The sequence below is a fragment of the Semicossyphus pulcher genome, unplaced genomic scaffold (assembly GCF_022749685.1).
Source record: "Semicossyphus pulcher isolate SPU_LCO1_2020_fin unplaced genomic scaffold, fSemPul1.0.p SCAF_2, whole genome shotgun sequence".
In the NCBI taxonomy this organism is placed as follows: Eukaryota; Metazoa; Chordata; class Actinopteri; order Labriformes; family Labridae; genus Semicossyphus; species Semicossyphus pulcher.
The window spans coordinates 7,896,584-7,922,580 of NW_027211693.1; the positions used below are offsets into that span (position 1 = coordinate 7,896,584).

The following is a 25,997-nucleotide window of genomic DNA, read 5'->3' on the forward strand; positions in this document are numbered from 1 at the left end:
CATATAGGTTATGAAGCAAGTTAAAGTAGTTTACAATGACAAGAAAAGTAGTAAACTAGTAAAACTAGTAAGACCATGGCAGGGTCAGGGGATTCATTTGTATACTGAAAATGTTTAAAATAAATCACCTTAAAAATGGAGGAGTGTTCCTGGCATATCTCGTTCACAAGAATGGGACAGGAGAAAGACTTTAATTATTTACTGCACTGTAACTTTTATTCTTATATTTTAGCTTCACTTTGCTTTTTAATGTCTTGTTTTATAACGTGTCTTTGCTTTTGTAGTCGTGTGTAAAGCACAGCTGGATTGTCTTGTTGTTGAAATGTGCTGTATAAATAAACTTGCCTTGCCTTTGAAATGTCCCAGTAAAAGTGACCTTTGACCTTTTGGGTAAAAGGTTATTTCTTTGTCATTTTATCCTCCATTGTTTCAGCATAGCTGACATTTGTTTCGAAAATGCACATTAAGTACGTTAACATACAAGTTACGACAAGAAAGGGTGTGACCATCAAAATGTGATCAGTTCCTTCTTTAGGTTTGTGACAAAATTGAAGATCTTCCCTCCAGGTGTTCCTGAACTATAATCTCGATGGCTGAGGACTATGGGCGGGGCGCATGAATCAGCCAGCTACGGCTATGAAGCTAGGCTATATGCTCCTCAGCGTAGCTAGCGGTTATTAGCGATAGACTGTATAAATAATGAATGAGCTAATTTGACTTTGCCAGGAGGACATTCTGCCGGTGACTGGCTGCAGGTGTTTAGTTATCAGACTAAAGAAGTAGCTGAGGGAGCGGCGAGCCGACACGTAACGGGAAACGTAAAAGAACTGGTGTCTTCATCACTACGGTCCGCTGTAATCTCTCCGGGGAAAAGCCAACAATTCCTGACTCCTGTTTACTGACCGACGATAAATAAACACTGCACAGGCTAACAAGAAGCCAAAGCGAGCACGGTATACCTGCTACTTAGTGCTACAAATATTTCAATACAGTAACACTAACATTTAACTCGCCGAAAGGTTGGAGCTCAGACTTCTTGCACGGCCATAAAGTTTCATAAATCCCACAGAGAGAGATTATTTGTCCAAACTTTGAATGAAAAAGTCCCCAAAAGTCTCGAACAACACAAACGGGGGAAGTTAGGCTCAGTCTCTATGTCTGTGTTGACGCAGCCAGCAGGATCCACCTGTCAATCAAGTGATCAGGCCCCTATGATTTAAGGCTCAATATAATTAAAACGAGTGAGTTATAAAAAAATTCAGACCCCCGTACAATTATCTTGAACAATAAAATTAGCTATTTAGAACAAGGCTTGTACCAGGTTGTAAACATGTTTATTTCAGCTGTAAAAATGGACATTTTCCCACCTGCTGTAATGTTATTTCTTGTTTTCTGGAGCCAGCCTCAAGTGGCCACTCGAGGAACTGCAGTTTTTTGCACTTCCGCATTGGCTTCATTTTTCAACACCGGAGGTTGCTGCTTGGTATTCCCGTTATCAGCGGCACCATGTCCCGTAGCACGTTAGCGCTGTGGCTACATAAACTGACCGTTCACAGAGCGGACGTGCCGCAGACGGCCACAGGAAGTAGGAGACGGTACGATTTTGTTTCAAAAAGTTACTCTCACGGGCTGATCACGCTAATTAAACATACATTTGAACAGTGTCAGAAATGGTAGGTCACATATTCAGTCAATCTATTACTACTTATTCATGCGGGTGTCAGAGTTGCCAAACCAAGAGTGGTAAAAGAAGCCTCTTTATACCCATATGATTATTTTGGTCTATTTTTATGAGTTTATAATAGTTTCACAATTGGACACATAATCATTAATAAGAACCCTTACAGAAAAACACAATTCGACGTTAAAATGATACCAAAATAAATTATTTCAGGGCCAGTGGTTTTAATGGCAGGGCCAGTGAATTTGTAAAGTTACTGGCCCGGAGTGCCAGTTGAAGTGTGGCAGCAAACAAGCTGCATCTTGAACTCTCGAGAATCTGCTCTAAACATCAAACAAACCCGGAACACAGAATCTCACTGAGCATGAAGGCAGGAAGTCTGCAAGAGTTAAATTTGAGTTTAACCTGAGACAATAAAATGTAACATCCGCAGCATTGTGTAACGGGTAAATATCCGTTTAGTTTATCGTAGTTAACTTGTGAAAATAAAAACTAAATGCATGTTGAAGGTGAAGTTAAGCATGTTTGAAAGGATGCTTTCCTGAATAGTCTAATAAAAGGTTAAAAAGGGAGCCAATTGCATGGTAATAGCAAAAGTTCATTTCTAGTGTGGGCCTGGACTTCACAGAAAGACATGGAAACAGCAGGGATGCCCCCGCAAAGCGACAAATTCCATGGATAGAAATTTCCCCACCCTCCTCGCTCACGTCAAAATCCTGTCATATTTTCTATTTTTAGTGACTCCTAAAGATACCTTCAAAACTGAAACCTAACTGGTAAGCATCAAAGAATAACTGACGACAATGTCCAGTGTGACAAAGTGTGAGAAGCAGCGGTTGTTTGTAGAGATACCCCCTGTAATCTGGGATTCCTGTGGGGAATCCCCATCAGAGTGAGTGAGTGTAGGAGTTCATTTTTCATTCACTTTTCATGTGTGTGTGACGCACTGACACACTCAAGGTACATTTCTACATAGAGCCAGCCAAGCTTCTGTCTAATTTTAGTTCCACGTACATTCCTGATTTCACCTGTTTCTATTTTAAATCTTCTTTAAATTGTGTTTTATTTCTTTTCAAAAAGTTCTTACACTGTTAATATATCCATCTTCTTTTAACCTTTTGTGTAAACTTGTTTTGAATTTGCCGCCTTTGTGAAGCACTTTGTGAGTTGGTTTTGAAAAGGGATCTATAATTGAAGTGTAATATTATTTCAAATACTATTTTTACCACCACTACTACTTCTTATAATAATGATAAAAGGATGCAATCATAAAGCATGGATGACACGTCTTTGCATAATCTATTTTGGGATTTCCTTTTCTGCTCTGATTGATTCTTCCGTTTCAGTCTTTAAAATAAAACGCCTCTGTTGTTCAGAGCACAGTTCATTTGCCTGTATTTTGTAAATTTACATGTAAAACAATCATTCTGTAATGCACACAGTTTGTTACAATTTTTTAGATATTCAATGAAGCCATACATGAGTTAAAATCAACAGCTGGGCCCTGCTAAACACAGACCACAAAGTAAAAGTGTGCGGTCTTGCAAGCTGCTGCTCTTGAAGTGAAACAAAATTTCTCAGAATTAAGGAAACCAAACCATCTGCCTTTCTAGTCACTTTTTCACTGCTATCAATAAAAAAAAAATTAAACAAATTTACGTTTCTAATTAAAAAAATAAACTTTTTTAAAAATGTAATGGGATAATTAAGTGTCAGAGATTACCCAAAAAAATCAGGTCTGTTAAACTGTGGTGAAACTGATCACTAATCACCACAGAAAGGGCAAGTTGTGCCCACTTGATCCTACCTTGGGGTTTCACCATGCATCTGATGAGGGAAAAAATGTTACATGATTAATAGGAAAAAAAAAAGAAGTTCCTACAAGAACACACCTTTACTGGCCCACACATTTTTTTTTTTTTTTTCAGCTCTAGACTATAAAATGCTCAAGAAGGCACCACAAGTCATGAACACTCAGAAGCACAGAACAACTTCACAGCTAACTGCAGCCAAGCCTTCGAAAAGTTGAAAATGGAGCACTGTTACAGAATCGCCCTCTGGATGTTTTGCCTCATCGGATATCTTCAAGCAAAGCCTATCTGCTCTGAAAACAAAGGGACATGGAAAGGTATCCGTTTCAATATGGAAGACCTGTCTTTGGAGGCTCTACTTGAACAAGTCACATGTGTAAGTTATTTCAACATAAAGGCAAAATATCAAATTGAATTAGGCGTCTTCAATAAAGGAAAAGATTCAACTGAAAGTGAAGAGTTTAACTTTTGTCTTTTTCTTGTTGCAGGGGCAAAATTTGACTTTCATCTCTCCAAGAAACGTAGAGGTAAGAGAACTCACAGGAAGTTGATGCTGCTTTTGCAGATTTCAGCACCCTAATACACTTTCAGACCATCTCACCAACATGATTTTTTCCAGCTTTAAAGAGCAATTCTGCTTAGAGGCCAAGGATATTAAAGCAGTTTGAATGTAATTAAGATAAAGAAAAGACAAATTCAATCAGTTTATTAACCGCAATTCATCTGATTCAACTTTTCAATTACTTTTTGTGGATTGTCCTAAATGAACTGTTGCTGTGTCCTTGTCAGGAACGTTGCTATTGTGCAGCCCTGGAGATCTTCATTGAAGGGCTGGAAAAAGCGGAAACTAACTGCACTGGGGAAGTACAGTGGGTTCACGAAACTCTGAATTCTGTCAGGGGTACATTACAGAAGAACTCAAAATGCCAGCACCCTGTGAGTATTAGAAGTTTTGTATTAACCTATAAAATATTTAAATTCAAGTTCCTCTGTCACGATTCAAAACTGAACCAGCCTTCTCTTTTTTTGCAGTCTCAGTGCCAGTGCAAAAACGAGGCACCCAATGAGCAGTTCCCAGTCTTTGTGAAAAGCATGGAGAATTTTGTCGTAATGCTCAACACGGGGGGGAAACAGTGATCCACACTGAACCTACAGATGTTTCCTCTACTTTTATCATTATTTATTTTTACAAAATGCACTAAAATGTGATTTTTTTCTCTTAGTAAGAAACACTGCAAGAAGTTCTCAAATTATTTATATATTTATTCATTATGAAATTGACGTAACTCATGTATGTACACAACATGTGAAATTTTGCGAATAAAATGTAATCAATTACAACTGTTGTTTGTGATGTTGTCTTTCAGTGTGAATGCATTAGTTCAACTCCTTTATAAGAAAGTCTTTTGATGTGTCAGAAGTATTCGAGCTTGAAATAGTCTAAAAAGAAATTGTCACTTATCAGTATTTGTATGAGAAGTGAAGAGTTCCTTTTGATGTGGTTAAACCACATTAAGACAGCAAACGTGCTATCAACCTGTGTGACACCAGACTAATATCATTTCTGCATGCTGATATTTACTGTTGAGATAAGGTTTGGCCTGTCCTGCTTTAACACCATGAAGCCACTGGTGTCTTATCAAATGAACCTAAATATACTAAACCTACAACGCAAACCACAAAAAGGGATTGGAATCTTTGGGATACTATTGATACTTATAAGGGATATTGATAAGCATTATTGGTATTTATATAAGTTTTACAACTTTCAATAAATCAGTGCAATAAAATTAACATAAAAAGGCGTACAAAGATTGTTTTTTATTTATTTTTTTAGGGGAAAGCTGCGGTTGCTGGTAAAATGATGGCCATGAGCTTATTTAGGAACATAAATCAAAAGCTCTTAAAATCACTGATAACTGTGTGCTGTGATAACAGCTATGGTCAGTGGAATCCCTTAAAGAGCAGCTCCAGTCATGTTTTAAGACATAAAATGCTCTGCTGGAAATAATAAATTGCGTCTGATATGTTTTTTCTGCAAAATACGTTTATTATCTTGTAAAAATCCTCCCAAGGCGTCTCGTCCATCTCCCTCATTAAAAATTCCGGAATTTCCATAGTCCCCGCCCAGTATGTTGTGTAATGATATGCATAGCTTCACCCTGTCACTTAACGGGATTGGCTCCTTAGGTTTGTGACGTCTCAAACCTGCCAATCTGAAAACGTGTTGTTCAGCCTGTCCTTGGTACACTGCAGTTTAAAGTTGGAGATGTTTACAAGGTTAAACACTTGATTTTCACTGGAGGAGGTCTTTAAAGTTTGTGTTTTTAGCCATGTAGTTGTACACCGGTGCCATGCATCAGTCTCAATGACCACAAAATGTCACAAAATCTATTCCTCCCTGCAGCACTGTAACATCACATGTAGTATATATGGACTTTAATTATTAGGGCCCGAGCACTGCACGCAGTGGCGAGGACCTCTTGGAATGCAAGGAATTCTTCTTCTTCTTCTTCTTCTTTTAGTCCGCAATGAATCGCAAATTTGGCGGCTTAAACATGCCCCAAAACTCATCAAATTTGGAATGTGCATCAGGTCTGGTGAAAAATTTGATATTTTGTGGGTTTCCCACATGGCAATGGCAAAATGGCTCTATAGCGCCCCCTAGAATTTTACCAAAATTCAGCCCCTAAAGGAGGTTTCACCTACGGGCCTGAAATTCGGTAGGCATATGTATCATGTCCATACCTACAAAAAAGTCTCATATACATATGCCCATAACCCAACAGGAAGTCAGCCATTTTGCTTTGAATTTCAAAATAAAGCGTGTTTTTGTCGATTTCCAGTGGTCATACTTTAACGAACTCCTCCTAGGGACTATCTCCCAGACTTTTCAAAGTCGGTCAGTGTATTGACAAGACATTGGAGATGAAAAGTTATCAAAAGCTTGAGTTTTTGAGAATGGGCGTGGCCTTGGCGGGGGGTCAAAGTCTGATGTTTGTTTGGCAAAATGCCAAAAATGTAAAATCACTGTAACTCTCATATATAGTCTTCTGCCTTTTTCATATTTCACGTGTATGACAAGAGTCCCAGCCTGAACACAATTACATGAAAATATTTCCCATCAGGCCTAGCGCCCGCTACTGGAAACAGGAAGTGACATATTTTACTCTACAAGCCCCTCCTCCAAGGTGGTAAAACATGTTAACCTCAAATTCATGTCAGGAAACTCTTAAGACCTTGATTAAGGTCTGTGACAAAACTTGGTCAGGTTACAACAGAGGGCGTGACCCTGGCGGCGCCACGAATATAACCTTCGCCATGATGCCTCGCCATGACAATTAGGCTGCGATAACTCGCCTGTACTTCATCCTGTCTGCACCAAATTTCACATGCTTGATCAGAGTCCCGCCCTGAACAGATCAACACACTCCTTTCCTTTACTAATACTATAGCGCCACCCACTGGTGACAGCCTGTATCAACTCTCATATACATTGTCCAATCTCCACCAAATTTCACAGGTTTGATGAGGGTACTGCCCTGAACACATCTACATATACATTTTTCACTCATACTGATAGCGCCACCTACTGGGCAGAGCCTGTATCAACTCTCATATACATTGTCTGATTTGCTCCAAATTTCACAGGTTTCATGAGGGTACTGCCCTGAACACATCTGCATATTCATTTTTCGCTCATATTCACAGCGCCACCTACTGGTAAGAGCCAGTAGTAACTCTCATATACAATGTTCAATCAGCTTGAAATTTCCCATGTATGATTACAGTGTCGGACTGAACAGTTCTACATAATCATTTTTCGCTCATAGTCATAGCGCCAGCTACTGGCAAGAGCCAGTACTACCTCTCACATACAATGTTATATCAGCTTCAACTTTCACATGCATGATTATAGTCTCGGCCTGAACAGATCTCCATAGGAATTTGGGTGATGCTGACAGCAGCCCCTACTGGTGGACAGCCTGTGGCTACAGCACATCCTGTGCTTCATGCACACCCCGCTTCTGAGGTGCACCCCGTGTCTGCAGCACACCCCGCGGCCGCGACAAGCCCCAACGTGGCCACGGGTGCGAGGGCCCGTTCATCGCCGCTTGCGGCTTTAATTTGCACTTGTTCTTCTGTAGTTCACTTGCTTGCTGTAAATTAGGAAGAGGTGTTACGCAGGACAAGGCACGGTAGAATGATTAGAGTCTGAAGGCTGCTTCGAACTCTCTGCACAGCAACAGACCCGAGGTCAGTTGGTGATCATAACCCAGTGCTTATACATGACGAAAAAAATCAATCAGGTAAGCTCTTACAGGTATCTTGGCATCCACCTAGATAACCTGTTTAGCTGGAAAGTCACGTGGACAGTTGGTGTTCCCGGCCACAGCAAAGACTGTATTTTTTACGCAGATTGCGAGTGTTTGGGGTGGACCAGAGGATAATGTTCCTGTTTTATCAGGCTGTGTTAGAGATTATCCTTAGGTACAGGATGTCGACGGGGTACGGTGGTCTGTCTGTCAAATCTAGGCTGGCTCACCTGGTGCAGACTGCCGTGGAGGTTGTGGGGAGGACCAAAAACCCCTCCCTGCAGTCAATTTATGAGCAGTTTGTTCTCAGGCAGGCCCAGAGAGTTCTGTCTGACCCGTCTCACATCCTCAACTCTGAATATGAACTTTTACCATCCGGCAGGTGATACAGAGTCCCCAAATGCTAACTTAACTGTTTTAAAAATGTGCTTGTGCCCACGTAGATCATAATTCTAAATGAGTTTATGTGGATTGTGGATTGTGCAATAGCATCATAGTGTTCCTATATCTTATATTTTTATCTTTTTCACTTATTTCTGGCTTTTTTTTTATGTGGGGGGTATGTGCGAGGTGTGCGCAGCGTTGGAGTCAAAGACACATTTCCTCATGGGGAAAATAAAGTGTATAGTTATCATTATCATTTGTAGTACATCTGGATAATTATTTGTGCTTTCTCTGCTATAGTTTGCTTGCATGCTGAGGTTTTACAACAGATATGATCAGTAGAGAGAGACTGATAGGGTTTTTTCAGGGCCGATACCGATACCGATTATTAGTAGTCAAGGAGGCCGATAACGGATATGTGGAACCGATATTCATTTGCAGTAAAAGTGAAAATATTGGCGTCAAAATTTTGAATAATACAAACTCCAACACTTAACTTTGTTTAAATGCCTTTAAGCATATGCTATCAAACAAACAAACAAAAAGCGCAGGGAGTTCCCAGGGTCAGCAGCATCTCTTATAAAGTTAACTGAAAATGTAAATAAATAAATTAATAACTTCCTAAAGTTTTATTAAGTAAATAGAACAAAGTTAAATAAAATTTGCGAAGAAATTAGCCTTTTCTCCTCTCCGCCGTGTATGTGAGCACTCTGCACTCTTATCGGCCGTCGGATAGGGCCGATGCCGGTATGCGTCAAAATGCCGAATATCGGCCCGGCCGATAATCGGTCGATCCCTAATGATCAGGATGCACGCTTAAAATTCTCATGTTTCACATCCATGTAAAGGAAAGGCATCAAAATGTGAGTCAAAGGTAAAACAACAGGCTCATGCAGGAGGTTAGTTTAAGGGATAAACTGAGGAAAAGGCTGCACTGAGGATGTAGACCCTTGGTAATAGGTAACTGGGATTACGTTTATATTAGAAACCCTATCGTCATATATCGTGTGAATACAGTGTTTTTGTCTTTGAAGCATTCCTGCCAGATACACCCCACAAGAGCTGCAGTTTTGGAGATGGCCTGACCGTCTAGCAATCACTATTTGGCCCTTTTCAAAGTCTCTCACATCCTTACACTTGCCCATTTTTCCTGCTTCCAACACATCAACTTCAAGGGGCCTCTGTAACGAGATATTCAATGTTGTTCACTCAATTTGTCAGTGGTCATAATGTTATGGCTGATCGGAGTATGCTGTCCGGACTGTAAAGCCCTATGAGGCAAATTGAGATTTGTGATTTTAGATGTAAAAACTGCCTTGACTAGATTTTAAGCAAGATGAAAACATGAATAAGAACTGCCTTTTTTCCACTTTAAGTCCTATAACACTGATGTATGTGTGTTCAAGAAGGCAATCTAGTTGATAATAAGATTGTCTGGACAGACATACCAACTGTATAGTAGATATTAAAACACACCAATCAATGCATTTAATTTTAATAGTTTACTCAGGAGTGGCCCAAGTTCAGTGGGAGTTGAAGCTGCAGAAATATAGATACACAAGGCCAAGGTAGTAGAAATACGCCAACACAAGAAAGTGAAAGGACCATGTGGAAACACTGAGTGAAAAGTGAGCTGGCATCAATGACTGACAGTTGCACAATGAAACTACAAAACAAAACCAACAAAAAGTAAAACACAGCATGCAGCTCCCCAACAAACCATTAAAGGTCTGTATGTCAATAAATGATACAAAACTAAAGCATGCACTTCATGTATCTGATGTCAACCCTAGCTCGACAATTTATGTTTTATTACAAGTTTATTCAATAATTTATGCTGTTCTCACCAGTCTTGTGTAAAAAATATCCCTATGAGCACTAAAAGGTTTTCAAACCTCCACATGGAGAAAACTATTGCCATTTGTATCCACTGATCACATTACGATTAATAATCCATTGGGCCAATTTGATCAACTCAAAAGCGGGTGCAGCCAACATTAAGAGCCGACCACCTTGCAATGTCATAGTATTTAGATTACCGTAAAATCCAGAATATAAATCACAGGAATATAAAACACAGTCTGTTTTGGGGGTATGCCAGAAGGAAAAATGTTTTCTACAGCTATTTATTAATACCAATTCATTTTTTTGTTCTTTTAAAAACACAAATTACAGCCTACCATCTGATTTCACCACGTCGAGTTTGCAATCCTGCTAGCTACCCAAGCTGTAGCTAGCGGTAGCGGGCAACCTACGGTAACATTGATTGTTGTGAGGGTGGCGACTGCACTGGCGTTTTCCTCACTTAAAACAGCAAGGAAAACACAAAACAGTGCTGTGGCATATGGTTAATACGAGACGTTGTAGCGGCTTGGTGCCAGAAACAGTTTAATGCGAGGGTGTGACGTCACCACTTAACAACTTCAGCTAGATTATAGAACCATCGTCTGGGTATACCGTAACACAATAACACATTTTATACTGGCATATTGGTCGCAACAGTATATAGAACGCAGCCCACTTTTTTTCTGTATTTGTACTTTCTCCTTCTCACTTATTTCCATGTATTTTCTTTTACTCATCTATCTCTAACTTCTGTGTTGTGTACATAAAGTTTGCTTGCTTTCAGAGCAGATTAAAACAACTTTTATTAAAATGTTATTAAAGATCACACAAAAAAAATCAAGTTAAAAAAACTAAATTCAAATGAGTTTCTTTTGTGAGCTGTGCTTAATTACGGTGCGCATCACAAAAAAGACATAGAAAAAAGGTTGTTGCTATTTTGGATATTTGAATATCAGAGCAAAGTACAAACCCTCTGCACCACAAACTCCAGACAGTCAACCTAGTTTCACAACAGCCCAAGCTTGAATACTGTGCTACAATAGGCCACATGAGGGATTTTACCACGCTGTAGTAGCATCATGCAAAAAAAAAATTCCAAGAGTCATCTAGAGGAAAAACAATGCTGTCTGAATTGGGTGATACTCAACTAATTCAGCCCACCCTTTCCACCCATCTAGGCCTATAAATTCAGAACAGCACAGGGGCCAAGCAGATCAATCTTGAATTATAAACTCTGCTATCACACTGACAAGCCTTCTAGCTAAATATGGATCACTTTATTAGGACTGCCTTTTGGATTCTTACTCTCTCTGCCGGTCTTCAAGCAAGACACTTACCCCTAGAGGATGCACAGATCAACTTTATGCGGGATTTTGTCAACTGTGTAAGTTGTTTGCTGAATATGTTGACCTGTTTGCTAATTTTCTGCCAGTTGTTAATGAAGTCTAATGTTTTCATCTGTCCATACAGACACCTAATTCAACTTTCTATGCACCAAAAAATGTCGAGGTAAGGTAATATTTTGTTTACTTTGTTGAGTTTTTGTTACTGCAACTTATTAAAGTTTAATAACGCACTCCTAGAAACTTCAGTAAGTCAAAATGTAAGAATAAAATATAGAGTATCTGTTGGGTACGCCCCAGCATCAAAGAATCTCAATATTTTTTATAGTAGGGTTTTTTAGTAGAGCTTTTCTAAACCACATGTGAAGGTTCTCTAGTACAGGAAATGGGCTTGCCAGGTGTTGATACCTCACACATCTGTGACTGCTTCTGTGTGCCGACTTCTTTGTGTGCAGCCACAAGTCGTAGCAGTAAAAGGAAGTTAAACACTTCTATCTCGCACACAGGAAGAATGCATTACTACAGCACTGGACTGCATCATGAGGGAATTGAACGCAACAGTCAGAGAGGAGTGTACGGACTCCAACGATGACCTCGACCAATCTATTGCTTTCTTCAAGGAAACCATTAAGAAACGTACAGAGGACGGCCATGTAAGTATTACTCTGCACTGCTTTGTGTGTCAAATGCCTTAAAAATATGACTAAACCAACTTATTGTTCTCTTTCTAGGCAACAACAAACTCCAGTGAATGTGCCTGTGAGAGATGGTCTCAGACTCCTTTCAGACAGTTTCTGAACCAAGTGGAATCCTTAGTCCTTTCTGCAATTACTGAAGAAAAAAACAAGTAACTTCAGTCCGATAAGACTGTGGCGAAAAGGTGCCGAAGCTTCCTCATCAGCTGTACTGAAACCCGCCGCAGCTGTCCCACACTGCAAGAAATGTCCGACTAAAGTTCATCTAGCATGTGAAGTCGAACGACTGAATGAGGGAGAACTTCTCAAGCATGTATTTAGGATTTAATGTTGTCAACCAACATCTATACATGTTGACGGCACTTTGTGTTTATGTTTTCATGGTTCTGAACACTGCTTTTAAGTATATGCATTTATAATCATTTCATTGAAATACAGAGATAAGGCCAACTTTTAAAACTGAATGTTTTTTTTTGTTTTACTACATGTTAATAGTATTTGTTGTGCAAAATATGCTTTTCTGATTTCTGTAAGAAAATGCTGTGAAATTCAAAAGTTCTCAATTTCGAACAGGGAGAATGTATTTGATGTAAGTTCTTATAATGCTCTGAATTTGTATTTATTAATATTTTATGTTTATTTAATACGCTGTAAGTTGGTGCTCTAATATTTAAGGTTTAATAAATTATTAAATGTAATCTGAAAGTTTGTCTAATGTCATTTAGAACAGGTACAAATAATGAAAAACAAGTTGACAATGGAAAGTTTGAGATTTCAAATGTCTCCATTAGTTTAGCTCTTGTTGGAGACTTTATGAAGTAACAAATATATCTGGATTATGTTTGAAATGAACCTTCCTAAGATGTAAAGACACAAAACTAATTATATTTAAGAGCAGTGTTTTTGTAATTAAAATTAGCAGTGAAGGCAAATCATGTGGGAGAGGAATAGATGTAGGAGGCTGACTTTCCTCAACGCGAATCTAATTTCTAGTCAAGCTGTCTCCAGGAAGTTTGAGTATGGAAAATCAGGTAAAAGTGAAGTCACTGACAAGTCATTGTAGGAACAAATAGAGATTCTGTAAATCCCCCATGGCGTGGGAAGGTCATCTTTTCTGTTTGAAAATATATGGGCAGGTTTTAATGGCTTAGTGGCTTAATAGCCAACGCATTTAGCTAAACATTACCCAAATGAGCTAAATGATGTCACTTGAGGCATTGTATTTATATTGCCGACGACTCAGCACTCAGCTCATTAATATATGAATCTCAAAACTTACAACATTTACAAAGTTCATATATAATTTTGGCTCACTTTACTGCCAAAAATAAAAGTCCAGTGCAAAGTGCATTAGAGCATAAACACCATGCAATTTTCAAATCGCAGGAGGTGCAATATTTGTTAACTGTGAAATGTGTGTAAAAAAATCCCCATGTTAATTTAAATAATCTGGCCGACACAGAGGCATATATCAAATATCTTTGTTTGGTACAGATCCTCACAAAAATCACACCATAACCATTTTAATGTTTTTCAACAAAAATGAGAATAATGATGTAAAGATGATCATTTCCTTTAATACCACAAATCGTATCGATATCGCAACATAAGTCATGTAATCGCAATTACATTGTTATGATTAGATCGTAAATCGTTCAGCCCTAATCTGAACCCCATTGAAAACCTCCTGAATGTGATCAAGAGGAAGATGGATGGTCACAAGCCATCGACTTAAAAAAAGGCACAGTGAGCTGCTCTTTTTTTAACCATAGGCTTCGACAAAAAAGGCAGTGTGGTGCGCCTCGAGTTTTACAGCCTGCAAAACGCGCTCTGTCTGATCTGGACCTTAGAAGGCATAGATTAAACTTGAGTGTTTGCACCCAAAGTTACAGGTGAACACATTACCAGAGAAGCCTCTCTCTCTTCTTCTCTCTATTTCTCTGCAGGTGTTTGTCAGTTAACCCTTTTTACAATAGCGGAAGGAACAAGTAATCAAGCAAGGGGGGCGTTGTCCTCTCAGACAGATAACAGAAATGTAAGAAAAAATATATATATATAATAAAATTCCCTGAGATAAAGCCTTCAAATAAAAGGGATGGACGTACTGTATCTGGCATAGGCTTACGCTCATTCCCCATATCATCGAGAAGCTTCTTTGTGCACTGCTGGGGTCACTTTCTCAATCTTATGGGTACTCTGATGTAACATCTACCAGGCAGGGCCTTGCAGTTCTTAACTCTGCCATGATATGTTTATAAAAATGCAGTATATTTTACACATCCTCCTGCACAGCACCTCAGCAAAGGTGCTACAGCTTCTGTGGGCTTGGGTCTCAAACTCTTTTCACTGCGACCACATCAAGAGAGTTGCATATCCTGTTTATCTCTACAACTATGAGTATCACCTCAGTGGCTGACGCTGAAAAAAAGGTTAACCCCTTTTTGTATTTTATGTAGCAAGATACTGCTTCTGTTTGAGAACTAAATCAGTAACTTTTAATATGTTTTAAGTACTTTTTTAGATCTGAGTGCCCTAACTCACTACATAAAAACTAAACAAATATTAGTATTATTAATAACAATGTCAACAACAGCACACATTCAATGTTACATTTTAGTGACATAACCAAATGTCTAAAAGCCAGGCCAACACAAAAATACAATGAAAAGATTGCATTGCTAAAATACTGTGGGTTTCTACCATTTCACAGTAAAGTCAACAGTGAGTTTGCAGTCTGATGTCATACACACGCACATCATTAATGAAGACTTAAAAATGGCTGATTTCAAAGGATGATTTATTTAAGTGAAAGAGATTTCTCTCTTCTGAATTACACGTCAATTCCTTGTTTTGATTATCAAAATTATCACTACTAACGAAAAATAACTAAGAATTCGCTACGTTAAATATTCACAGTGTGTGCAGGCTGCAGCAGGAAAAAGGGTTACTCTGCATGCATAAAAACGAACATTGACAACATTTAGATAACGTGCATATCGCCAAAAGTACGCTGTCTTTAAGGTGTCTTCTGTGCATCATTATTCATTCAACCTTTACGGATAACACGACTGTCTCAGAATCAAACAAAGACATCAGCAGCAGACATCAACTCTGATGATCTGCACCATCTGGAGCAGCTTTAAGCGTTGCAATAAAACTAATCTGCAATTAACTATATTACTACAATGCTGTGCTTTGGTGCACTTCATTGCACATTACAATTACATTCTGCACGGCATATGATGCAAGGTACTAGTAGCATATAAAAGGAGACAAATAAGTATAAAACCTGGAGCTGTACATACAGCTGAAAGGCTTCGTCCTTGGACACAGGTTCCCTGAATGCACTGGTAATTCCTTCTGTTGGCCAAACCAGTGAGAGGTAAACAGACAACTCCATTCACAAGACTGCTCAACACATAAGAGTAAATTATCCATTTCATCGCATATACAGGAAACCAAAGCATTTCCTGTTTGCGCATGAGACAGATCAACAGTTTGCATCAACAAAGGGGGTCATCAGGTTTGAACCTGGAAACAAACTGCCAGATATAATACGTTATATTATTTTCAGGAGGATTGAGTATGGTCCTCTCACCACAGCTTTTTTAATCTAACGGTCTGTAACTTTTGTGGTTGTTGAGAAAGCTCTTATCTTTTCAGTGTATTTTGGTGCATGTTCTTGCAAAATTTGCATATACTGTACTTCAGCATTTGAACTCTGATTGATTTGTTTTACTGATTTATATCTCTGCGTTGGCCATAGCTTGCTGAGTCTCAAATCATGCTCTTGACAATTGCTGAATACTGAATTTTTTTACTAAAGAGATGCAAACAGTAACTTTGGAACCAAACTCAGATCTTTGATGCAACAATAACATAACTTGCTTGTCATACTACAGAGACCGTAGCAATATAAATGCACAGCTCAGAAGGATACCAAAGTAGTGACTGCACATTCTGCATAATTGTCCATTACACACAGAAATAGTATTTTTAACACAAAAAAACGTAAATACAGCATGCTCTCATTACCTCACACAGTTTGCTGGATATACATACAATATGTCAACTGAAGGAAGCAGAACCATTACCCTGAAAGTACAAACTGGGCAACAAAGCAAATTGTTTGCTTAAAAAATGGATATTGTATTGATATATTGTTATGTGTTTTCATTTTTCTAAGAAAATCAGACCTAACCCTGAGGCTCAAAGATCACAGACGGAGTTCACTAATACTGAACAGCTCTTCAAACATGAGCAGGGATTGACTTTAATCCCTTAAGAAAACACAACAGAAACTTATTACCAGTAAAGTAAAACAAGTGCTTCTCACAAACTGAACTTTGTTAAATTCTTATTATTATCGTTATTCACATGCTGAAATTTTCACTAACCGAAAGCTTGACCACCCAGGAACCAAAGCCCTGCTGCAACAGATAGGCCCGCAGGACATTCTTGGCCTCCTGGTAGGGCTTCGCCATCCTCTTCAGAGACAAAACAAATAAAGAAATATAATATAAATATAAATTATCGTTGGCGAAAACTTCAAATATTTACAGCATGATGTGCAAAATTCATTTTAATTGTCACAGGTTGCTGGGAAGTTGCTGGGAACATTCATGCCATTTGGGATCCCATCTGACGAAATAGTCTCTGGACAACATTGAACAGAACAACAGTGAACACGAAGGGCGTGTAGCCAGCGGTTAGCGATAAACGACTTACAGCCAAGACTTCCTTTTTCGCGTGCTGCATTGCTTACAGAAAAATAAACCGTGTTTCTTGTGACTGACTTTAATTAACGGGTCTTACCTTTGCTGAAATTTCAACATCATGATGCAGATTAGTAAAAAAGTCAAAATGAGGCTTCGGTCTGTCCTCAAGAGGAGAAGAAAACTACTTTTAAATGCTCCTTTGTTGAACGGAGGTCGGAGCACTCATTTCTGATGCATTCGAGGAAGTCGGGAAACACTGAGCAGCTTTCGTCACACAGCGTCAAGTGAATTTATCTCAAGTAGAATTTTAGATATTAGCAGATCTTACATGCAGATGTCTGTTTATAAAGATTAATAAGAAGCTAAATCGTCGTCAGATGGCGCTTATGGGAGCCGGGACGTCATTATGGCGGATTACTTTGTGTGTTTGCAAATTGGACACTGGGAATTACAATACATTAAGTGATTAATTTATATAAGCGGATATGCAACAGAGTTTGTCAACGCTGTAATACAAGTGTGACTTAGGTAAACATTAGGTAGATGTGGGGAGGTTACCTTGGCTTCTCTGTAGGAGCTTGTGGCCAGCAGGTCCTGCCTCTGGGCCTCTTTGGCCACCAACTTGAAGCGGTGAAGCATCGCTGCTTTGCACAGACGGCTTGCCAGAGCAGACCCGCTCTTAAAGGGAGATCTACAACAAGACACTCGGTGTAAAGAAACAGCTTCAAAGTAATCAATATCCGAAGCAAGTACTGTAAACAGCTGATGTCTGAAACAATGCAGCAGGTCAATCAAACCGGCACATCACCAATCTTCTAATGACTGTAACTTATCTATAATCCATTCATTATTTATAGTTTGTCACCTTGCGATTGATGGGGAGCTCTGAGATGACGTTACTGATTTTTGTATTTTGTAAATTGTAGCTTAGAAATGCCACTGATAGAATAGCTACAAGCTAATAAGTGCAATAACATACTACATCCTACTACCAGATTCCCATATTGTCATACAGTCATCCTTACTCCTCCACAGTCTTGCCCTCCAGGCCATCCACAACCTCCAGGGAGCTGTCTCCCTCGCTCCAGTTGATACCATAGGTCAGCTGGCTGCTGTTGGGGCTGTTTGTAGCCGCAGAAGGCACCAGGCTAATGTGCGGCCTCATCATGCAGTAGAACGTCGGTAGCTGGGAGGTGATGCCCTCCACGCGCTGGTTCAGAGAGATCTCCATGCCCCGGATATCACTGCAGCCACTGTCACCTGTATGATACAAAATTAAATATTTCAGCAAATGCCAAATAATGGTTCCTGTTGATTTCCAATCAAATGGAGGGTTGTGGAAAACTCTCTTGAAAGAGGCAATACATCTGGTCCATCTCTTAGCATTAGGCCATTTCATTGAATATTATAAAGTGCCACAGATTAGACTTATTTATTCCTTATTCGATCAAACATGAGAAGATTAGTACACTTTTTTGATGTTCCTGAAGTACCGAAAATGATAATAAGGGTTATCCACATGCCAAGGGTGATGTGAGGTCAGAAACTATATGAGACTTAAAATACCTGCATATGTCAGACAGCAAATTTTTTTATGCAACAAAACTAGTTTTTGGAGTTTCCCTCTCTTGAGGCATATTTGGGTCATAAAGCCATAATGACTATGAGCAGAGGGGAGGACAGAGTCACATGGAAAATCATATGTCAAACCAGTATCTCTGTGTAAAAAAGAAAGTTGAGAATTTGTGACGCTCTCTCCGCTTGTCTCAATTTCACCTAATTTCATATGCTTGAACATCAAAGCAGTCAGGACTTCTCCTGCTTTGCATCTTTCTTTCTTTTTTAAGCAAATCAAAGAGCTTTACACAGTTAAAAACAGCATCAAGAAGCATCATTATAAAATACAGAAAAAAACACGTCCGGTCAGAACAATGCAACAGTATGTGCTTCTACTTAAGAACTTAAGAGTTCTTATACTTCCCAGAATTCCTTTCTCATCGGTCCCAGACTCTCTCAACACTTACAACACTGTAAGTATTACCAAGTACTAGTACAACAGTGTTAGACATTTCTAAGTTAGTTCCTCTTAATGGGTCTCGGACCCTGAATTACAGAGGTTTATGCTTGTGCTGCAGCAGACTGCATTGTACTTGAAGGTGTATTAGTGGCAAAACTCATATCCATATCCACCTTAGTCCAACATCTCTTGCAAGTGCTTGGAAAGTAATTCAAGTTTATGTAGCTGTAGGTGGCCATAACCACTTCCAAGCCGTTTGATGGTAGCAACCACCACAATCAAGTGCAAGTCTACATTGAACTGTAAAACACATTGCAAGTGCAGCTCTTCTCAAAACCAGGCTACCAGCACAATTAAAGAAGGGTATCACTCCGCTACATTGCCTCACCTCACACCACCCCTGAAGTAATTCAGCTGTTGTAACTGCACATGGTGGTGATGCAATAAGAGCATGCACTTAAAGTAATAAATAATGTCTGTTAAGTCACCAGTGCCCAATGAGGTAACATAATGGTGATTGAGCCTATGGCCCACTGATGAAAGCCTTTTCATTAGGAAAGGCTGTCTGGGGCAACATTCGCGGAAAAAAAGCACAGGCGGCGCCCAGTTAGTGACGCGTTTTCCATCACCCTGCAGTGGTTGGTCTGCCAGAGAGGGTAGGCAGAGCTAAGTGGCTGCTTTTCCGTTCTCTGCAAGTGTTGCGAGTGAACAGGAATTTACTATGGCTGAACAAACAAAGAAAAGACTGAGAAACAAAGAAAAATAAACAAATTCGACGCTCAGATGACGGCTAAAAAGGAAAGCGACCGTCAGCGAGGAAAATCAAGAGTTACACCCGGAGCCAACCATGCAACACTGACTGGATATCTGGGAAGTGTGCTTCTGCAATTACCATTTATCACCATAGGTGCCGCCAAAGAGAACGAAACTGAAATCTGCGAGACTACAACTCAGAATAAAATTGCCAAAATGGTTGGGTTTTGGAACAGGTACCACAGGATTCCCTGAGCAGGAAAGGCCCTGATAACCCTAGAATAAAGAAGTATGATTTCAGTTGTTGACTTGCCTATGAGGATGCTCTGGACGTAGACAGGCTCGATAAAGTGGCTGAGCAAGGCTCCCTGGTACCCGAGCACCTGCCACTGAGTGACCTTGTCTGTGGCGGACATGCTGACCACCTTGGGTGCAGAGTGATCAAAGGCTGACGAGAAAACTGAGAACACCTTTACAAGAAACACATCAGTGTTTAGTTATGGAGCAGTAGTGCAGGGAAGAGTTGCAATGCTGTTTATGTTATGACTCTTTGATGTCTTTATAACTTTAACTGCATGTAGGATAAAAGCAACAGTAAAAGATAAGAGACATTAACAGTACGTCACCTTGCCTTCCACTGACAGGTGGAGGCTGATCTCGTTGTTGACTTGCCATGCTGAAATGGAGAGCGGGTTCAGCCGCCTGAAGGTAAAGCACAGGGCAGACGAAAAGAATTTTAAACCTTCACACACTCAGAAATATTATACATGCTACTTTACCTAGATTTGGCATTTTTGTGGTATTAGGACCAAACTACTAACGAAAACAGGCTCATAAGGTTGAGTGCAAAACAAACAGCAGAGCAAGCTTGAGGAAGATGACTTATGTCAGGACTAATGCTAGCAATTTTGGGTGCAAGTTGGGTGTTTTGCTCAGTAACACTTGTAAAACAAAATATGTTCAATTAGGCGCATTATCAGTATCTGCAGATTATGGCTTGAAAATGACAGCATCGGCAGATGTCATTTTTCTGCCAATATCTTCCGCCGATAAAACACTTTTGTTATGCCTAAATGCTTGGTGATTCCCTAAAAAAGCTTGATATAATGCTACGACATTAACTCGGTGCGAGTGTGCACGCACACTGCCTGCACCACGTCTCTTCCGTCAAGCCTGAAGAAGGATGCAAGATGTCTGCGGTATGGCAGTTTTTTCTGAAACGGACAGAAAGTTTGATTTCATTTTATGCATTTGTTCTGTGCAATAGGTAAAATTTGCACTTGTTGCAGCTATTGTCAGGATTTTCTCAGGAAGAGCATCATCCAAGCCTGTCTACGTTGCACGAATATTACAGTTTTATTTATAGAAAATGTTACAAATAAATAAATATGGCATTTTTCACATAATCGAAGTTAAAGTACTTTTCTTATATTGCCCTGTATCCTTGTGCCTTGTATCATGTTATTTCTGCATCTGCCAGTGGGCCACTACAATAAGATAATAATAGGCATGATATCAATTCCACTACAGGGGAGACTTGATCTTTGCAATTAGGTGGAAAATAAAGTGCCTTATATATCGGTATCAAAATCGGCAATCAGCAAAAAATCCAATATCATGCATCCCTATGGTCAATATACTATCCCTAAAATATTACCAATATTTGGCTTCAGTTGAGATCAAGTGTTGTAATAGTTTAAAGGTCTCCAGTTCCACATACGAAAGAGCAGTGAGAGCCTAAGAAGGATGAAGCTGAAAACCAAACACTCACAGCTGGGTATGGACAGCAGCCCCCTTTGGCAGTTGGTTTACATAGAGGTGCAGGGTGATGCCGCTCTTCAGGCTGAGGAGGCCGCTGCTGCTGCTGCTCTGCTGGAAGATCGACTTCTGAGTCAGGTTGGCCGTTTTGCTGAAGAACATCAGCAGGTGCCGGTACAGAAACCTACAGCACATTATGAGAAAGGGTGTGAGCTATCTAACTAAAGCTAACTGCACTCATTCTAAATCTGGAATAATCCTGTAAGATTATTGTACCTGAAGCCTAAACCTACTGTACTAAACTAAGACATGATGTTTTAACAAAAATATTCCCTATAATTACATAGCAACCAAATAAATCTGATCAATTTAGAAGAACTAACCTCATGAGTGATCTCCTTGCAGTCACCACTGCATGTGAATCATGTACTACCCGTCCACTGGATGAAGCACTCTCTTTGGTATTGAAGTTCCCGGTGCCGAAAGCAACCACCTCACATCCGCTGGCTATAGAAGACGGGTTTGTACACGAGGTAAAAACATCTTAATAGCAGTAGGCAAATCCACTGTTTAACAGGCTGGAACACTCAGATGTATTTGTTTCATGAAGTACAGTCAAGCACAAGTACGAAACTTCTTTTCAAAGCAAACCTATCGGAGCAAGAAGTAACAGCTTCGCTCCATTTCATACAGTAATTTACACATGCAATAATACCTTTGTAACATAGAAAGACTATTTTCTGCAGGGACTGCCTCAGAGAGGTGTGGATTTAAATCAGGTGTAATGCTTGAGGTTAGATTGTAGATGGGGGTGTGTTTGTTTTTATTGCATTATAATTTTAGCTGTTGCCTACAATGACGTATTATTCTAAAATGAGCCCACTGAAACACTAGTACCGTAAAATCCGGTGTTTAAGATCCACTTTTAATACATTTTTTTTCATCCAAAAAGTGGGCAATCAACGTTACAGTAGGCTGAGCTGAACTACCACACCGGTAGCTAGCAGGATTGCAAACTCGACATGGTGAAAACAGATGATAGGCTGTAATTTGTGTGTGTTTTGAATGTGTTTCAAAACAGACTGCGTCTAATATTCAGGTGCGACTTATGTTCCAGATTTCACAATACTTCACACTGTTTGCACACACCAATTTCCCGTTAAATTATTAAAGAAGATATTGATTTAAATACTCAAAAGGACTCTTATAAGTAATTTCACAGTCTTTCCTTATAAGGGCTCACTTACACGTCTGAATGATGAATGCTGCTGTGGTTCCAGCACAGGCAGAAAACTCTTGGTGGCTGTTCATCAGCTTATTGAGCTGATCTCTGACAGCGTTTGGGATCTGGAGGTTGACGAAATTCTTCCTTTCTGAAGAGCAGGAAAGAAAAAGTATTAAATTGTTGATTAAACATACTTATCACATAACGGACACGCTCAATAAGAAAGACACATATTTAGAGATGCATATTCTACTCCAACCTGTTTGTACAGTATTCCCTGTCCTTCCCTTTTTGTGGTCCTTAAGCATTATATATAAGTTTTGCCTGTACTTAAGCATGTTTAAATAAAACAAGGACTACATGTCCTGATTTATCCAACACAAGCCTTATGCAGCCAGACTAAAAAAGGCCAAACAGTCCAAACAGTGACATATTCTTCACTAGACCTAAATAACAACTGTTTGACAACGTGTTTTAAATTCCACTTTGAAGTACTTACTTTCACATTTGAAGTTACTGACAACTATATTCAGCAAGTTAAAGAGGTTACTAAGTAAACAGAACAAAATACAATCATGGCAACTGTCAACCCAACAATGGCGCATGGGAAAGCAGTGTTTCCTCTAGGATTTTTTTCACCAGCAAACAATTTACTAAATATATGTGGCGGAAACACTGCTGCTTCTCCAAGTCCACCGCAGTTGGAAAATAAAAGAATGACACGTTGTCATCTCCAATGGTGGGGGGACAGCACACACAGGCATGATGGGGAAAACGACGATGTTAGGTAGCTAGTTGCAACAGGTATGTGCAGAGACGTTCAGGGTATGTGGAGTTAGCTCAGACTCAGAGAGGAAGATTGATCGCGAGCAGAGAAGTGTTATTGCACCTGTGAGGGCAGGACAACTGCGGTTGATTAGTTCAAGGAAATTTATGACGTAATAAATATCTAACATAACCACGCCCAATTCAACTCCGATGTCAGGGAAGTTAACAAAGAAAGAATGGCAATAACTCGAGTTTGGAAAACTAATTTCTAAAACTTTTAAGCTGCTTACTAGTATGTACATGAGAACCTAAATTACATAGTTTGAAGGATTTTGTGGATTTGGGTTTCCAGGGGCTTTAAGTGTCACTGTAGGAGCCATTCATTGTCATACTTTATTTCTGCGTATATTTCTTGAATACACAATTTGTCACAGGTGGCAGTGTAGGCCGGTGGTGGTAGGTGGAAACTACAAGGGACACAGGGGAAACAGCTGACAGTTATGACAGTGATGAGAAGAGCACACGGTTCTTACCACGCGTCACGCTCTCACAACCTCCATACCAGACACAAAACGTAAGTTCACTGTTTGTTTTATTGTTTAATAAATGGGACCATCACCCAACAGTGATAATTCTTTTGGACAATAATTTATGGAAGCGCGTCAAAACATGGTCTCCCTCCCGCATCCAGCAGAGTGGATAAAACCAGGTCAGGATAGTCACTAGTCACTAAGGGGGAACATCTCTCTATATGGTTTTAAAAATGTAAGATTTTATTATCAAGGTTTACTTTGCTACCATGTCAAAAATAAGGCAGCACTCTGTGATAGTAGAAATCCAGAATTACCGTGAACGGCTCTACAAGGAGGGATGTCAGAGACAGAGGGCTCCTCTTTTACTGGCAAAGGTGGAGGGACATCTAAGGGAGAAAAAGGCACAGAAATTAATTAAGTTATAAGCCATGTAATAAAAGATAGCTCTTTTTCTAACAGGTTTCAAAAGTCACTATTGATCATTGATGTGTACACGGGCATGTCAAAGCATCCTGTGTAAAACAAAGGGTTGAAAACTGGTTATATCTAGCATTGCTAGACGTTGCAATTTTTTCCTTTATCCAACATCATAGAATTGGTTGACATCTTCACTGTAGGGGACTTAAATCTGGCTCATCTTGTTTCTATATTATTTCCTGTAATATTTACCCTTAATCCAAGGAGGGAAATAATCTACCAGAGTAAGTGAGGTTAACGAGGATACCTTTACTAGCACAAAGTCTGCTACAGAAACACTTGATACTTCAATCAGCAGTAGACCCCCACCTGATGCTTTAGGGAGCAAAGAATTCCGATTTTCCAAGGTGGGCAGCAGGTCCTCCAGGGCAAACTCTGCTGCTTTGAGCCGAGCCTCCTTTTTGGTTATTCCCATGCCAGTCTTGTACTCAAGCCCATCAACCACCACACAAAAGGCAAAATAAAAGCCTGGTATGTTACCTGAGAAAAAAAAGGGGGTTCAAGAGAATAACAACTGAACTTGTGTCTGAAGTTAATCTTAATTCACACAGACATGGTCTGGAGCTGTACCTGTGGTCACTGTCTCCTTTATTTCCAGATGAAACTGCAAAGTCTGGGCGAGCTGATGGAGCACAGACACAGCGTTTGTCTTGCCTTCCCTGTATCTGTCAATCAGTGTTTTAGACGAGACTTTTGGCTTGGCAGCAGGATCTTAGTTGGTGAAATAAGTGAAGAGTTAGCAAGGGCATCAGCTATACTTTCTTTTTTTTTTAGATTTTAATAAAGCAATTGATTAAAATGATGTGTAAAAGAAACCACACCTCAGAGAGCATAAAAAACAACTTGACTAGTGATATAAAATGCTGATGAAGTGGGACTTAAGCGAATCATTATGTAACTCACAAGGGTTGACTGTCCTTGTCACTTGTTGATTGAAGACATCTTGGCTAGGTCCATTTGAGGTAGGCAAAGGTGCATATGGTTTTGTCAGTCCTGAGGTCACAGGCAAATTCTCACTGAGAATTTTTGCAAAACAGGCCTCTCTGGAACCCAGAAATGAACTACCAGTTTGGAACATCCTGAAAGCTTTCACTACTGCTGAGGAGATAAGAACACCAACCCATAATGTTACCTCATAAGTGACCTTAAACACACCTCAAAAACACAGGAGTACCATACATGTCAGCTGTAGATCACGGTGACTGGACAGGTGTAACGGCAGGCACTGTAGTTACGCTGCATTCACGTGCTGCATATGGATGCGCGAAGTTAACAAACTGTTTTTTTTCCGGGTTCAATGTATTAAAGAGCTTTAAAGTTAGCGCTTAAAACTTAATACCATATTACACGTTTCATGCGAGCAAAAAGTGCGTCTGAAACAATGTTTTAATGTTGCTAACATTGCTAATTGTTTTAATTACGTCCGACATTTTTTTTGCGTAATATAACGTCAAGTTCGTCACGTCGACAGTCCTGTATCAAAACTGTCTCCTAAAAACACTAACATTTTGCACAAAAAATTATGACTTAATTTTACCTTTTCTGCCTTATTTCGTTTACTTTAATGTATTTTAATTTATATGTATATTTATGTTATACCCAGAGCTAACAACCTCGTCTCTATTGTTAAAATGTACTTTACTTTCAATTAGTAAATTTATTAAAAATGTACC

At 39.5% G+C, this 25,997-nt stretch overlaps 1 protein-coding gene across 1 annotated transcript; it reads right to left on the reverse strand.

The window, feature by feature from the left end:
- Positions 1-16,448: 16,448 nt before the first annotated feature.
- adad1 (adenosine deaminase domain containing 1 (testis-specific)) lies at positions 16,449-25,402 on the reverse strand. The gene is made up of 12 exons (XM_069670254.1): positions 25,228-25,402; positions 24,895-25,035; positions 24,634-24,804; positions 24,162-24,233; positions 22,569-22,694; positions 21,705-21,828; positions 21,335-21,505; positions 20,190-20,265; positions 19,877-20,033; positions 17,819-18,053; positions 17,352-17,484; positions 16,449-16,562 (listed from the first exon to the last, which is right to left on the reverse strand). Exons 1-12 carry the CDS (start codon positions 25,400-25,402, stop codon positions 16,449-16,451), a joined length of 1,695 nt encoding a protein of 564 aa, XP_069526355.1.
- Positions 25,403-25,997: the final 595 nt, after the last annotated feature.